The sequence below is a fragment of the Sminthopsis crassicaudata genome, chromosome 4, assembly GCF_048593235.1.
Source record: "Sminthopsis crassicaudata isolate SCR6 chromosome 4, ASM4859323v1, whole genome shotgun sequence".
Taxonomy (NCBI): domain Eukaryota; kingdom Metazoa; phylum Chordata; class Mammalia; order Dasyuromorphia; family Dasyuridae; genus Sminthopsis; species Sminthopsis crassicaudata.
Window position 1 is genome coordinate 168,482,395 of NC_133620.1, and position 13,233 is coordinate 168,495,627.

Here is a 13,233-nt window from a genome sequence, read left to right on the forward strand (position 1 = left end):
AATTAAATACTAGCTAAAAAATAACAATATATCACAAAGATTATACATGATGACCAAGTGGGATTTATACCAGGAATGCAGGGATAGTTTAACATAAGAAAATCTATAAACATAATTGAGTATATCAATAATAAAAGTAACAAAAATCATATAATAATAGGTGCAGAAAAGCTTTTTGATAAAATACAACACTTTTTTCCCCACTTTTCATCTGAGTTTTCTTACACACTATGATAAATATAGAAATGTGTTTAGAAGAATTACAGGTTTAACCAATATCAGATTGCTTGCTATCTTGGAGAAGGGGGAGGAGGGAAGAGAGGAAAAAAAATTTGGAACACAAGGTTTTGCAAAAGTGAATGTAAAAAATGCATGTATTTGAAAAAAATAGAATGCTATTTAAAAAAAAATACAATACTCTTTCCTATTAAAAACACTTGAAAGCCTAGGTATAAGTAAAATTTTCCTTAAAATGATAAGCATTCACCTAAAACTATCAGCAAACATTATTTGTAATGGGGATAAGCTAGAAACCTTTGCAGTAAGATCAGGAATGAAACAAATGCACATTATTATCAATATTATTCAAAATTGTATGAGAAATACTAGCAACAATAACAAGAGAAGAAAAAGAAATTGAAGGAATCTGAATGGGCAATGAGGTAATGAAACTATCTCTTTTCACAGATGACAATATAGTAGAGATTCAATTAAAAATTAGTTGAAACAATAATTTTAACAAAGTAGAAAATATTAAACAAACTCACATAAATCATCAGTATTTCTATATCATCAACAAAACTCTGTAAGAAGAGATAGTAAGAGATACTCATTTAAAATAATTGCTACATTTTTTTTCATTAATTCATTTAGATATTCTTGACTTTTTGTTCTTTCAAATGAATTTTTAAATTATATTTTTCTACCACAAAAAAACAAACAAACTAGTTTTTGGTAATTTAATTGATATTGTATTGAGGGTTCATACGTGAATATTCCATTTCCACTAAGATATTGCTACTTAAAAGATTTTTACATTGTTGCTGACATTAACTATGAAACAGAAGAGAACAGTCTTTTCCCTCATGGAGCTCATGGTCAAATTATGCAAATTCAGCTTAATTTTGGCTTTTATGCTTTTAATTTATTAATATTTGTCTAATATGCTCACCAATCTGGACACTATACCCTTTCTCTTATGTGTAATGAATCTTATTAGTTGACTTGATCAGGTTTCAGTAGTGATCTATTTTCAGTTGACCACCCTGTCTTTTCCACTGTCTCCAAGTATATTCTATAATATTTGGAGCATTCCTTCTGTTCCATTTTAAAAGTAAGAACTCTGTACATATTTTATTTTCTATACCCCAATAATATAAAATTTTAAGAGCAACAATTTTTTTTCTTCTTGGAAAAGGGAGCAGGGCAGTTGGAAATTCATATTTTATCTATTAAAGAACAAAACTATTGTTAAAGTTAAGAATTGTTTATCTCCAATATCTAAGAATAATTTATTTGTTATGGTAATAAAATTAATTATGAAATAACACAATTGAAGAATTGTTCATGAGTCAGTTTTCCCCATCTAATAAAATAATAAATAGAATGGGACTGGAAGAGAAGTCTTGATCTTATTGCAAAGGTTTCTAGCTTATCCCCATTACAAATAATGTTTGCTGATGGTTTTAGGTGAATGCTTATCATTTTAAGGAAAAATTTACTTATACCTAGGCTTTCAAGTATTTTTAATAGGAAAGAGTATTGCATTTTTCAAAAATAGTATTCTATTTTTTCAAGACCATTCTCTTTATTAAGACCATTATTTCTTTCAACGTAAGATTGTTAAACAGAAAGGAGATCACAACATTACAAAACTTTGAAGATTGATCCTAGATCTCTATTATTTGGAGTAAATTTCCTTAATTATGTATAAGTAGATATTAACTGCTACAAAGACAAATATAGAAAGAAGCATAGTGCAGTTCTTTTGAGCACAGACTCTGTATTCTAAAGACTTGGGCTCAAATTCTAGATCTATCTCTATTATTAATATTACTATTACTAATATACTATGCTAGTATATTACTATAGATAAGTAATTTATATATATATATAATATATATTATACCATACTACATATTGTATCACATACACTATATAACATATAGTATGTATACTACATAATGTCATATGTTACATTATATAGTATTCTAATATAGTAATTGTGACTTTGGACTAATCATACTTTCCATAGACCTGAGCTTTTCACATCTGCAAATTGAGGGTCCAGGACTAAGTAGTTGTTGAGGGCTCTTCTGATATGATTCTATGATCTTAAGACCTTAAAAATCTTAGGGATTTGACTGTGCCTTAAACATAATTTACTACACAATAAACTTTATTAAGTTCCTGTTGTATAGAAAATGCTGTGCTTGGGAGGTATAAAATTTAGATAAGGACATTTTATGCTTTCTGGAAGCTTAAAATACTTTTAAACAAAGATAGTTGTAATGATTTACTTTGTTTTGTATTATGATATTGAAAAGGGAAGGTAATTTCACAGAGGTGAATAAGACAGATAGGAATTCAAATGGCAAATAGAGGCGAAGGCAAAGAAGGGGAGAAGGTATTTATTAAATAAAATCCCAGAAGATATGTAGGCATTAGGGATTACAGTAGTCCAGTTTGACTGCATGGAGGAGAATAATATGAGAAAAGTCTAGAAAGGTAGAGTGATATTATTTGTATTCCCTAGCAACTATAGGAAAACCTAATAAAAATTCTTGCAAAATTTTTAAAGGTATAAGTAATCAAAATATAAAATGAATCTAATATTTAGGATCGATATTCCATATGTAAAACTTTATGAAGTATTATGAATATGAAGTAATGAAAGTTTCTTCAGGGTACCAAGTGGTGTGCTGGCAAATGTTTAACAAGTTGTTCTTTGTGTGTGGGTGTGGGAAAGTAAACATGACACACTTTTAAATTTAATTTTACATTATCAACATTTTATCATTTCCTTTTAAAATCTAGACAATCAACAAAATAAATCAAGTTCCAATTTGTAATTTGTTAATTTTTGCTCACATTAAAAATGTAACCATTTCTTCATATGTTTGTGTTAGATTCAGTATAACCCACAATTATATTTTATGCTTTATTTTTACTAACCTAGCCACAAATACCTTGAAATTGGCATTAAAAAGTTAGGAAAATAAACCATCATTAAAATACTTGTTGCTAGATTTGCTACTTCAACCAGACAACCACCGTCACTACCTAACATTGATCTTGCAATTCAGGTGTTCCAGAATCTTTTTTTCCTACTATTGGGTTATATTTTGACCCCATTAACTCTGAAAACCAAGAAAACAGTTGATTTGTTTTCATTTGAAGAGAAAAAAAATTGATTCTCTGCAAGCAGCTGTTTTCAACACAGCTGAATGCTAAGAACATTACTAGATTCCCCTGAATTTCTCTTACAGTATGTATTGCTTGTTTCTCATAGCACCCAAAGTATAATGATTTATTTTGCAAATACCAATCATTTTTATGGCCTTTCACACAGAAGTATTTCCTGTGGTGCAAAATTGAGCAATGCAGCAAGGGAAGAAAAAAGAAATCTTGACAGTTAATTGCATTCTATGTGTAAAGCAATTACTCCTATCAGCAGGTGGTGAATTTACTAATACTGAAAAACATTAAAAGTCAGCTGTGGGTTTGGAAATAGCAGTGTGATTCGAATGTGGTTCCTCTAGATAGATTAAAAAAATCTATAAAATATATGGGAAGAGTCAGTTTTGCATTTTTAATAATACTACATTGAGCTGTGTAATTTGGTTAAAAAATTTTTGGATTTGGAGTTAGAAGCCTTAGATTCAAATCCTGGTCACTTATTTTCTGCATGACCATGGACAAATCATTTCCCTACTCTGGGTCTTAGGTTTCTCATTTGTAAAGGGAAGAGTTTGGTCCAAATGAACTCTACTAGCTTTTCTCTTTGTTTTTTATGTTTCTACTTTATGTCATAATCCAAATTAGAAAGTACAGAACAGAAGAAATGCCCATATCCTCATTATTGTCCAAACTATCATTTGGGTGGCCCAGTTTTAATCAAATCTAATATAATTTAGTATTTTAGGAAGTCATCTTGATTTTGGAGACAATAGGGAAATGATTGGCCCCTGTCTCTACTTGATCATGATTAGAGTGGGAGCCAAGAGATTCCATTATAAGCAGGAGGTAAAAATACAGAATCAACATGGTACCTCTCTAGACTTATCCTCATGGGATTTCTTGGGTATTTGGGCCTCATTCCTTTTAATGTCTGAGCATTTAAAAATTTTTTCCTCACGCACACTTAGTATTTCTTTTTTCTGCTTTCAATACTTCTTGTTATCTTGGTTATAAATAGCCTCTTGCCCTACATCATGGTTTTTTTTCCGTCCACCTTCAATTATTTCTTTGGTACTTTTCCTTTCATTGTCTTCACTTATGTTAAGGCTTAGCAGCAGGAATATATTGTTGTTTCTGTACAGTTAAAATTCAGGCTGTTTTCATCTCCCACACTGAATTCCGGCCCAGCCACTTACTAGCTTTGGAACAAATCCCTTTACCTCTCTTGGGCCTCAGTTTCCTCACATATAAAATGAGGGGATTGGACAAGTTGACTTTGAAGGTTCCGTTTTAGTTCCAAATCTGTTATCCTTTTGTCCTCTCAATCTGAAAATAAGATTTTCCCTCATCATTTCAAGCTTTATTTATCCATCTCTTGATAAATCCCTGATTAACAGCTTCTCTCCCACCTGTAGCAAGTCAGAGAATTCTTAACTTTTCCATATGTAGCTGTTCATATTCAGCTGAGAGATGCTTTCTTTACCTTTTTGTTATACAAACTATAAAATAAATCTGTATTATACAATCTTTATTCTGTCCATCTGATCAATTGAGATATCCTTAAGAGGAAGACTACTATATTCTTCTTTTTTTTTTTCTGAGGCAATTGAGGTCAAGTAATTTGCCTAAGATCACACAGCTAGAAAGTGTTAAGTGTATGATGTCAGATTTGAACTTAGATCCTCCTGACTTCAGGGCTGGTGCTGTATTCACTGCACCACCTAGCTGTCCCAAGACTAATATATTCTAAGACTACTGAGGCTATAATTTGAAAAGAAGATATATTGTATTGGTAGAAAACATAATTTGGAAGTACAGTTCTGCTTTTCTTTGTCACACTAATTAGAATTTTTTAAAATGTAGATTCTTCTCTCTGCACTTAAAATCACAATCAATTCAGCCTATCCCTGCCTTACTCACATTGTGAATGTAATAACTTCTTTTGGTGATAATTCATTTTTAAATTATTAAACATTTATTATGTTCCTACTCTATCAAATAATACTCTTAAAAGCTAGAGATACAAAGACAAAAATGAAGTAACCTTGCAATCATTAATGCAGTACATTTTACCTGAAGTTTATTTAAAGCACAAGTGATCTATAAATCAAGAAAACAGTCAGAAAATGAGAAGTATCATATTGGCGTATGAGACTACTCATACAGAATTCTATGAATCTTGCTCTGTTACCTCTCCTCCTTTTAATGATTAAACTTCTTGAGAAGACCATCAACATCTCCCCTTACTTTCCTTTCATTCTTTTCTCAACTCCCTAGGCTGGCTTCTGTTGTCTCCACAGTTAATAATAATCTCTAAGTTTACCAATTCTAATGGCTTTTTCTCAATCCCCATCCTCTTTGCAAACTTTGACACTGCATATCACCAAATTCTCCATAATACCCTCTTCTCCCTAGGTTCTCACCATCTAGACACCACTCTTTCTAGCTCTCTACTATGTATGACAGTTTCTTCTTAATCTCTTTTGCTACGTCTTTTTTTCCAAGTTTTTCCCACTAATTACAGGTGTCCCCCAATGCTTTCTCCAAGGCCCTTTATTCCCACTGAACTATTTTTTAATGATATTATTAGCTCTCAAGCCTTCCATCATCTTTTTGCCAATAATTTTTAGATCTATTTATCCAGCTCTAATTTCTCTACTGATTTCTAGTTTCATACATCTTTTATTAGAAATATCAAACTGACCATCATATCTTAAACTCATGTCTAAAACTGAAGTCATTATCTTTCTCCCCAAATCCTCCCCTTTTTCCTAATCTCCTTATTATTGTGGTACTCCCAGTTACCGAAGCTCAAAACCTTGATATTATCCTTGATTCCTCACTTTTCCTCAGTTCTCATATCCAATCTGTTGCCTAGTGCTGTCATTTCTAATTTCCCACCATCTTTACATATGCTCCATTCTCTGCACTCTTACAGTATGGGTGCCACCAATTGTCTCCCTGCCTGGAAATCTCTCCCTCTTCCAACTCCACCTCTTGGCTTTGCTGGATTCTTTCATGAATCAGCTAAAATACTTCATGGAAGAAGTCCTTCTTGATCACCCTCATGTAACTGTCTTTCCTCTGAGATTTGTAAATTGCTTGTAAATAGTTCTTTACATGCTGTTTCCCCAATTAAATTGTAAACTCTTTGATTGTAGAGTTGTTTTCATCTTTCTTTGTATTACTTGTACTTAGCACAGTATTTGACATACAGTAGGCATTTGATAAATGCTTCTTTACTTGACATCTTTGTCTTTACTCTTAAAGTTTCCTAAGGGAGTATTCTCCCTTTCTATCTACCTACTGAAATCGTATAGGTCTTTAAAGTAGTTTTAATACTAATTCTTCCATATAGCTTCCCTGATACTTCAGAGTCAAAAGTGAACTTTCTCTTTTCTTAATTCACATAGCCCATTGTTTTTACCTTTGTTATACATTTACAATGTTTTAATTTTTAAACTAATGATGTCAAGAATTTTTATTTTTATCTTTGTAGAGTAGTGGTTGTGTGGTGGATGATAATCAAGGTTATTCAGCCATTCCTATTCATATCTCCAGAAAACTGTAACAAAACAATCTTTTAAAAATAAATAAATAAATAAATAAGCTCTGGGCCCCCAGCCAGACACAGTACTTTGGCAAAACACCTCAGTGTTAAGCTCTTTCTCAATTGCCTTTTTCCAACTGAATTGTTGATAAGTGTGCCCAGACTAGGAAATGCCTATTATTAACAATATTTTTAGAGACGAAATAAGCATTTAAAACAAAGAATAATAAATAGACTTAAAACAAAGCAAGATAAACAAGGAGCTTTGGGAAGAAAGGAAATTATAGATTTATTGCCTTGGAATTGGTGGTCTGAGAGAGTCCCAATGATGTGGTGTCTATCATAACATTTCTCATGCCTAATTGGTCTATGTAGTTTTTATCCTAGTATCTTGTTGCTTCTATTTGCACTTTCATTTTCCCATCTCCACAGGACACATCATTGAGCAAGATAGTATAGTGGCTGTAAAGGGCCCAAGACAACAGAGCTTGAGGGGGGTACGCACAAGAAATGGGATTGACCTAGAGGAACATCCAAGAAAGGAGACTGGCAGAAAGCAGTCAGATATGTAGAAGAGAACCAGGAAAGAATAGTGTCAATAAAAGGAAAGACTATACAGAGGGAATTTTTTTTTAAGTGTCAAAGGTTGAAGAAACATAAAGAGGAATGAATTCTGAGAAAAGGCCATTAGATTTGGAAATTAAAGAGATCATTAGTAACATGGGAAAAAGCAACTGAATGATAGGGTCTCAAGCAAGGCTGCAGAAGGTTTAGAAGAAAGGAAAGGAAGATGCATTATTTAAGAACTTTTACAAAAAAGAAAGAAATGGAATGAATAGCTACCATATGTGTTTGAATCAAATTAAGTTTTTTTTTTCTTTAAGAACAAGGAAGATGTGGACATATTTATATATTTTAGGGAAGCAGCCAATACAGAGAGATACTCTAAAATCATTTAGAGTGAGGATGACAGAAGGAGCACTCTATATTAGAGTACATGGGATGATAGGGGATCAAAAGTGTTTGTGATTACTCCCAGTCTCCCAGTTTGAGAAGTTTTGTGTGACAGAGGAAAAATTTGACATTGAAGAAGACATATGAGTAATATGAAATAAGGAGGCAGAGGGAAAAGGGAACTCTTGCTAAATAGACTCATTTTTTTGGTGAAGTATCAAGCAAGGTCCTCAGCTCAGATAATAAGAGGAGAGGCTCCATGGAAGGATGGAGAAGGGATGAAAAGATTTGGGAAAGAGTGAAGGTGAATAGGATAATGAACTGAGTAGGGAAATATAAGAGGATTGCCTTGCTGTGAGATAGAAAAAGGGAGTAGAGATATAATAATATTCTAATGAAGGCCTTACTTGCCTAGCCTTAGCTAGATAAATTTCATTTATCTTTTCCTTGCCCTAAAGTGCTCTGCTACAAGATCAATGCTTCCCATTGAGTCTCTTCAGGATGGAAGAAAACATGGCACTTCTTATCATTTATCTGACTCCCATCATCCATTCAAGTGATCAGAAACTGGCCATTACCCTGAAGCTAAAACATGCCATAAAAATAAAAAATTACTAGAGGGTGAGGAACAAAGTTTGGGAGTCAATGACTTAAGTTCGCATTATATTTGTATCCTTGATGCTTAATATGGTTCCCTCTGTGCACAATAAATCTTTGTTGAAGGAGTTAATTAATGTATCAGTAAGTGAATGAATTTCACAGATAATAAGACAGGTCTGTAACATGCCCTCCTGGCAGTTACTATTACCAGTCTGTCCTAGGCCCAACAGAGTACCTTTCACCACTGACCTTTGCAGTGTCAACTCTACCCAGCTTGCCTCCTCTTGAGGCCTTCAAAGGTCTCTGGCCGTGATTTCTTGAATCTATAGTTTAATAACCGGTAGCGCACTCAAGAACAGCCACGTGTAATCTTAAAAGCCTTTATTATACCTACTCATATAATGCCCTGACTTGTTAACTCCCTTATGAACACCTGGTCTGAAGATCCATGTGTTCTCTACCAAACTTCTTACCTCTCAGCTATCCATCAGCGTGGCTCGGCTACCCCCAGCTAGGGAGCCAGGTTAAAGAGAGCAACTGCTGTCTGCAGTGGGCTTATAAAGGGCCTGTGAGGTCACACACACAGACAACCAGCGAGAGAGCCGTCATCCATTACGACGCTATCTCAATATGGCCAGGATCCCACCCACAGGGAAGTCCTATATCCACAGAGAATACTTTGGGCCACTCAAATCTCCTGTTGTGCTGTGGCCGCCCATTTAAAAGATCCTTACACAGGTCAACCAATTTTTCCTCTCTCTGTATGTGTGTGGATGTATATATGTGTGTGTGTGTGTGTACATATGTATGTATGTTTAAAATTTTTACAATAGAAACTTTCTATAATATCTAAAATTAAACTTTCTCTTCTGTACATAACTGGAAGTCCCTGCTAAAGACTATTAAAAAATTGACTTCTTTTCTTCTCAGTGTTAATCCAAAACTTGGTATATTAAACCGTCATTTTATATGAGTCATTAGGGAATAGGGAATTTCCAGTTAATTTTTCAATTTAACGCCTTGCTAACTAGAATGTACATTGAACAAAATTGAATCTCTTTTTGATTTACATCTCAAAATGATAAAAGTAATAACAATGTAAATTAATTTGTCCAATGTAACCACAAGTGGTTTACCTCTAGATAGAAGGACTGAGCCTATGGAATGACTAAAATCAAAAGGGAACTATATGGGTGACATACACGTTTTACTCACATGTCACATGTTAGCAAACAACAAAGAATTGCTGAACAAATTGCTAAATCCATAAATTTTGGAAATGGGTGGTATATGATTATGACTATTCAGGTCACTGCCAACAGAAGCTACAGAAGAATTATTCTTAGGATGCCATGATCTATTGATTATTTTAGTTTATGCAAAAAAATATTAAAGACTATGCAAGACATAGCATTACAGGTTATAAAAGCTTTTATCAAATACCAAACTCAGATAAGATATGGTTGCTAAGATGATGACAGCATCATTTTTCATGGAATGAAGGACAAAAACTCCTGGGCAACTAAACCAATAAATGGCATTAGAATCAGGCCACTCTCAAAAAACAAACTGTTGCCCATGGTAAAGTGAATATATCTTTGACTCCTAAAGACTTAAAGAACAGTGGTCCTCAAACTTTTAAAATAGGGGGCCAGTTCACTGTCCCTCAGACTGTGGGAGGGCCGGACTATAGTAAAAACAAAACCTCACACTCTGTCTCCACCCCTCAGCCCATTTGCCATAACATAAACGTCCTCAGGGGGCAGAATCTGGCCCACGGGCCATAGTTTGAGAACCCTTGCTTAAGAACATAAGTTTTAATAGATGCTGCCATTCCAAATACTTACTGTCTCCCAGCTATTTGGAAAATATCTAAAGTACAGAGGCTTGCTGAGGAGATCATAATCATGTGGAAAGTTACACAGTATCCTTCTTGCCCTGTCTACTTTTGGAGATATAGAAAGAAGTATGCTTGCAGTCAGCTTGCATAGGATGAGCTTACATTCTAAGGCTTTTTTCAACTATACAAAAATCAGGTATTTTATATATCTGTACAGTAATCCAAAGGACAGAATACAAAGGAGTAAGAGCAGGATAATGACTTATTCTAGAAATGTTTCTATGTAAACTTCAATGAAGAAATGAAAAGAGTGAAATAATAATAACATATGGAATTTTTACATTTGTTTTCCATAATAGCTCTGTGATATGCCATATATATATATATCTCATTATCCCCATTTTTCAGATTTAGAAATTTGAGGCTCAGGAAGTTACATGAGGCAGAATTCAAATCCATGTCTTAATGATTCCAATTTAGCATTATTCATCATGCCTTAAATTCATCATTTTGAACACTAATTCTTATCTAGTATGATATTATAAACGTAGAATATTGATAATATAAAGTTGAACCAGCTATTCTTGGGAATTGTTTTGAAAGGGAAAGCCTATTGTTAAATGTTTCTTTGTCTTCTCTTCTTGTTTCTGTTTCTTTTGTCTTCTCATTTTGTCCTAATAGTTAAACGAAAAAGGGGGAAATGATGGGCTTTGAAAATATCTGATTTTAATGTTAGTAAAGTCATTTGGGAGACTCGATTACTCTTTGTGCTTATACAGTACAGGTTAGCACAGTCATGATGCCTAATTAGCCAAATTGTTTGTAGTCTAATTGATTCTGTTTATTATCATACTACCTTAAAAGCCAAAGTAAAACTGCTAATAGTAATACTTAACTAATTATTGCATTATTAAGTGTATGCAGGAACATATTGTAAATCTATTTTTTAAAGTCTCAAATTGTCTTTGGAAACTCAAATGATTTGTAAATGTTTTGCAGGAAGAAGATGTTTCTTTAGATTCTGAGGTAGATGAACATATTAACTGGTTCCATCAAGAATATGTCAAAGTCCAAAAGAACTGGGGAGAAATTGACAACAGGATGACTCAGACTTTGGAAATACGAAGAAAGATGATTAACAATAAGACACCTTTGAAAGAAATTCTCAAAATGTTTCCTTTCTTGAAGTGTCCTTATCAGGTAGATTTTTTCATTCATAATACTTTGTCATTATATCCTCAGTAATGCTGTCTCCCCCTCATTCCTAGCCCCTTTCAGTTGCCACTGGATTGTTGTATAAAAACAGTTGTATGATGTCAGATTTACAAAACAGGTCATGCATTTGAACTATTTCAGAGCAAGATCTGCAATAGGATAGTGCTTATAAAGCCCACTGTTGATCACCTAACACTATGACATGAAAGCTGTGGCCTGCAGTCCCATTCTACTGCCTACTCAATTTCCTGACTGATCCCAGCCTGTAATTGGAAAAGCCAATAGACACTTTATCTTAGAAACTTAAGAGGTAGAAGATATTTTAAATGCCATCTATACTACTTCTTACCTAAATCATGAATCCTTTCCACAATATCACCAAAACAAACAAACAAACAAACAAACAAACAAACAAACAAATAAATAAATAAATAAATAAAGTCACTAAGCTTCCACTTGAAGATCTTTAGGGATAAGGAATTTCCTGTGCCCCTAGGCAGCTCTAGTAGCTGCCAAAATATTCCTATAAATTATCTTCATTCTTAATATTGCCCTTTAAACCAAACAGAATAAGCCTACTTACTTCTATTTGACAATCCTTCATATGTTTCTCTCCAAACTATTCTCATATGAGGATTTGAATCTCCTCTTCATCCTGATTAGGTTCCTTTGGATATGCTCTACCTGGCTCCCTTCTAGAACTGAACTAAAACATGGTCTAAGATAGAGAAAATGAAACTTCAATCATTCTGGACACTATAGTTTGGTTAGTTGAACCCAAAATTGAATGAACTCTTTTGATTGCCCCATTGATCTTGCAATACAGTCAGCCTCCTGAATCTTTTTCAGATTAATGATGTTCTAGTTTTTCCTCCAATGCTTCATTACTCTCAATTATAATTTGATTTTATATTACCTCAAAAAAATTTTTTTTTCAAATTAGTTGTCTCATAGTATTCCAGGGTAATGAATACCACAAATTCTGTTACAGATCTCTATTAAGGATGAATATAAATTTAAAATTTCAAGCATATCAAATATTCTTCCCGATAAATTCACTGATATATCTTTAAATGTTATTTTCTTTTTTTAAAAATTTTTAATTATAAAATTTTTTGACAGTATATATGCATGAGTAATTTTTTAAATAACATTATCCCTTGTATTCATTTTTCCAAATTTTCCCTTCCCTCCCTCTAACTCCCTCCCCTAGATGACAGGCAATCCCATACATTTTACATGTGTTACAGTATAACCTAGATACACTATATGTGTATAAATCCAATTTTCTTGTTGCACGTTAAGTTAAATGTTATTTTCACCTTATTAGTGTGATTTTATTTTTTCTCATCTTTTTTTTTTTTTCCCCCTTTTTCTGAGGCTGGGGTTAAGTGACTTGCCCAGGGTCACACAGCTAGGAAGTGTTAAGTGTCTGAGACCAGATTTGAACTCAAGTCCTCCTGAATTCAAGGCTGGTGCTCTATCCACTGCGCCACCTAGCTGCCCCTTTTTAGTGTGATTTTAATATAAGAGCCATTGAAAGAAATAATTAGTGTTGTGATGATAATCTAGTAATGGATTTGGTTGACAAAATTCAGTTAAAGTAGCAATATGTGAAACCTCCCAAATTTCTAGTGGGTATATTTCTGAAACTATCTTAAGATATGACTTATAT

The 13,233-nt window shown here is 33.3% G+C and overlaps 1 protein-coding gene across 2 annotated transcripts in view; it reads left to right on the forward strand.

Annotated features, from left to right (window-relative positions):
* SAMD3 (sterile alpha motif domain containing 3) overlaps positions 1 to 13,233 on the forward strand; it is a 68,209-nt gene that overhangs the window by 48,112 nt on the left and 6,864 nt on the right. For both annotated transcript variants that reach the window (XM_074309864.1, XM_074309863.1), the window contains one exon: positions 11,343 to 11,543. In XM_074309864.1, coding sequence (XP_074165965.1) covers positions 11,343 to 11,543 — 201 coding nt within the window. The remainder of the gene's footprint in view (positions 1 to 11,342; positions 11,544 to 13,233) is intronic.